The following is a 3,734-nucleotide window of genomic DNA, read 5'->3' as shown; positions in this document are numbered from 1 at the left end:
AAGACCTGTATGCAGAAAATTGTAAAACACTGATGAAAGAAATTAAAGATGATACAAATAGATGGAGAGATATACCATGTTCTTGGATTGGAAGAATCAACATTTTGAAAATGATTCTACTACCCAAAGCAATGTAGAGATTCAATGCAATCCCTATCAAACTAACACTGGCATTTTTTACAGACTAGAAAAAGAAATTTCACAATTTGTATGTAAACACAAAAGACCCTGAATAGCCAAAGCAATCTTGAGAATGAAAAATGGAGGTGGAGGAATCAGGCTCCCTGACCTCAGACTATACTACAAAGCTACAGTAATCAAGACAGTATGGTACTGGCACAAAAACAGAAATATAGATCAATGGAACAGGACAGAAAGCCCAGAGATAAACCCACACACATATGGTCACCTTATCTTTGACAAAGGAGGCAAGAATATACAGTGCAGAAAAGACAGCCTCTTCAATAAGTGGTGCTGGGAAAACAGGACAGGTACATGTAAAAGTATGAAATTAGAACACTCCCTAACACCATACACAAAAATAAACTCAAAATGGAATTTGTTTTTGAGTGAAACAAATGGAATGCCTTCACTTTTAATCCTCAATATTTAAAAGAACAAACTGTTTTTGAAGGGCTCTTGGGGTCCCAAAGCACTTCCATTCCTTCTCTCATTCACTGCTCCTCGCACGCCACGGGTCTATGTGCCTGTGGAGACCTCGGGTAAGTAGCACCGTTCTTCTTTCACAGTGAAAAAGTGAGGCTTAAGACGTAAGCCCAAGCTGCAAAGCAGACAAACAGAAAAAAGACTAGGATCAAGTCTCAGATTTTTCCAACTATGCCACAGTATTTCGTGGTCCAGCACTTAAAAAAAATTATATGAGAAAGTAAATAAAAAACAACAACGTGTAGCTGATCTCTGCAAAAGGTATGTCTGTGAGTAGGTGGTGTCTGGCATTCATCATCTCCTGCCTAGATTACTACCGCCCGACAATTCTAACAATCTCTTCTATTTCAACTGATCCTCCACATGGAACATGTTATCTTTCTAAAACATAAACTTGGCTGGATTGCTCTGTTGCTTAAATATTTTCACTTAGCACAGAATAAAGCCCAAGTTTTAAGTATAGCATTGAGAACTCTTTCCAAACAAGTATCAGTCTGTCTCTCCAACTGAATTACAAGTTGAAACTATGACTTACAAGGACCTACATCATCCACCTCCCTCCTTTCCCCTTCCAGCCTCCCTGATCCCATTCTCTACTGCCCTGCCCTCACTCACGTTCCCCTGTCCAGCCACACTGGCCTCCTTACTATTCCTCAAACATGCCAAGCACAGTCATGCCTCAGGAACTTTGCACCGACAATTCCTTCTGCTTCAGAACACACCCTCCCAACCCATCTCCACTCTCCCAGATATCCAATGGCTTGTTTCTCACTTCCAGGCTCTGCTCAATCGACATCTTAATAGAGGGGACTTCCCTGATCACCTGCCACATCCCCTCACCTCTTCATCTTGTTTTGTTATTCTCCAAAGAATTTACCACCACTTGACACTCCATATATTTACTTATTTATCTCTCTCCCCCACTAGAATGTAAAGTACATAAGGGCAAGAACTTTGTTCTGTTCCTACTTCCTAAAACAGTGCCTTCAACTTAGAAGGTGTTATACAAATATTTGATGAAAATGAATGTATGAATTCTTTGCCCTTTCACACTACCCTCTAGTCACACCAGAGGCTGCCCCTCCAGAGCACAAGTTCAAGCTGTGTGTACCTGTTCCCAATAACTGGGCTGTCCTTTCCTCATTCCGGCAAAATCCTCTTCCCCCAAGCCCAGCTAAAATGCTGTCTCCTCAGTCAGGCCTTCCTCAATTTCTCCTCTATATTACGGCTGCACTTGATTCTTTTATTATAATTAACCCACTTATAGTCACTACATGTTTATCTTCCTAGATAACTGTAAGTTGCTACAGAACAAAAACTTCTAGTCACCTCTGTATCCCCGTGCCCTAACAACAAACCTATAAGGCTCTCAGTGTTTACTAAAACAATTTATTTTCTGAGTCTCTACCAGTTCTAGGGAGTGGAAAGTAGAGTCTCCTCCTCATTATCAGTGAGCCTGGCATCAGTGGGAGGGGCTTATAGAGAGGAAGCCACCAATGGATCATAACTAAGGTCCTGAGACTGCAATGGCAAAGAGCATGGTGAAGTTAGCCCACTGCATGCAGAAGACCCACAGAGGAGTCAGCATATGCAATGGACTACACTGCAATGGCAAAGAGCATGGTGAAGTTAGCCCACTGCATGCAGAAGACCCACAGAGGAGTCAGCATATGCAACGGACTACACTTGGTATAACATGTGAACAATCAAGGTTTACAAACGTGTTCTCATGCACTTGTAAGGGTCTTCTAGCCCCTGCGGAACAGAGAGAACACACACAAAGGAGCCTGGAGGAAGTGAGTAAGCCGGCAGCTGCACCCTAACATCTTAAGATGTAATAACATTTCTGTGATTACAGTTTACACAAATCAGATAATCTGCCTCCTTCTACACACCATGGTTATCACAGACAAGGCCAAGCCACTCAAGTTTTAAAGCTAAAGTACAGGGAAGATCTGTGAATAGGGCTTAAGATATTTAAGAGCTAGTACCTGCATTAAGCAACCAGGTGATAGAATGAAAATTTATCTTGAAATTCCAGTCTCTCCCTCTCTCTCTCACCTCCTATCCCCTATCTTCCCACCTCCATCTCTATTCCTTCTCCCCTACTCCCTGTTTTATGTATATATGTGTATCATTTTATAAATACACAGAATATTTACTGTCTGTTAGGTTTATTTAATAAAGTGCACACTCCTCAGGCTAAATTTAGAAAGAGGACAAAATGAACACATTCTCATGTGGGTCACTAGTGTTCCAAAGAAAGAAGATTCCTCACTCTTAAAACATGGCAAATACCATGTTCCTTCTGATAGTTAGATGCTAGAAAAAGGCAAGTGGGTCCTTAAAATTCAGACGCTATTAAGACCTACTATCAGCAGAGTAGATCTTAAAGCAGAAACAAGAAAACACCAGCCCTTTAAGTTCTTCCTGTCTGAAAATAAGAATACGAGGTGGTAGTGTTCTTCCTCACTTGCACCCAAAGTGTAAAAGCAGCAAAAATATCTTAAACACATATGATGAGGAAGCCACTCTTCTGGTCCACTCTGTTTTCTTTTGCTTCTAGGGACCTGTCTCACTCCGAACCTTTGCTTTTGGTTTTCTCTTTTATATACGCTAAGAACCTGAAAGTCTTAAATAAAGTGCACACTCCTCAGGCTAAATTTAGAAAGAGGACAAAATGAACACATTCTCATGTGGGTCACTAGTGTTCCAAAGAAAGAAGATTCCTCACTCTTAAAACATGGCAAATACCATGTTCCTTCTGATAGTTAGATGCTAGAAAAAGGCAAGTGGGTCCTTAAAATTCAGACGCTATTAAGACCTACTATCAGCAGAGTAGATCTTAAAGCAGAAACAAGAAAACACCAGCCCTTTAAGTTCTTCCTGTCTGAAAATAAGAATACGAGGTGGTAGTGTTCTTCCTCACTTGCACCCAAAGTGTAAAAGCAGCAAAAATATCTTAAACACATATGATGAGGAAGCCACTCTTCTGGTCCACTCTGTTTTGTTTTGCTTCTAGGGATCTGCCCCCCCCCGCCAAACCTTGCTTTTTGTTTTCCCTTTTA

At 41.1% G+C, this 3,734-nt stretch overlaps 1 protein-coding gene across 4 annotated transcripts in view; it reads right to left on the bottom strand.

Moving 5' to 3' along the window:
• LOC102977048 (RNA/RNP complex-1-interacting phosphatase-like) overlaps positions 1–3,734 on the bottom strand; it is a 40,779-nt gene that overhangs the window by 30,826 nt on the left and 6,219 nt on the right. The window contains exon 4 of one of the 4 annotated variants that reach the window (XR_003682297.2): positions 624–781. Coding sequence is in view for 2 of the 4 variants with exons in the window: in XM_028496785.2 (XP_028352586.1) it covers positions 700–781 (82 nt within the window). In the remaining 2 variants the exon portion in view is untranslated. Of the gene's footprint in view, positions 1–61; positions 782–3,734 lie in introns of those variants that run through there. The other 3 variants (XM_028496785.2, XR_002890845.3, XM_024117650.3) reach the window with 3 other exon arrangements.

This window comes from Physeter macrocephalus, chromosome 12 (assembly GCF_002837175.3).
Source record: "Physeter macrocephalus isolate SW-GA chromosome 12, ASM283717v5, whole genome shotgun sequence".
Classification (NCBI taxonomy): Eukaryota; Metazoa; Chordata; class Mammalia; order Artiodactyla; family Physeteridae; genus Physeter; species Physeter macrocephalus.
Note: the sequence above shows the minus strand (reverse complement) of the source record. Positions and strands in the feature narration are given on the sequence as shown.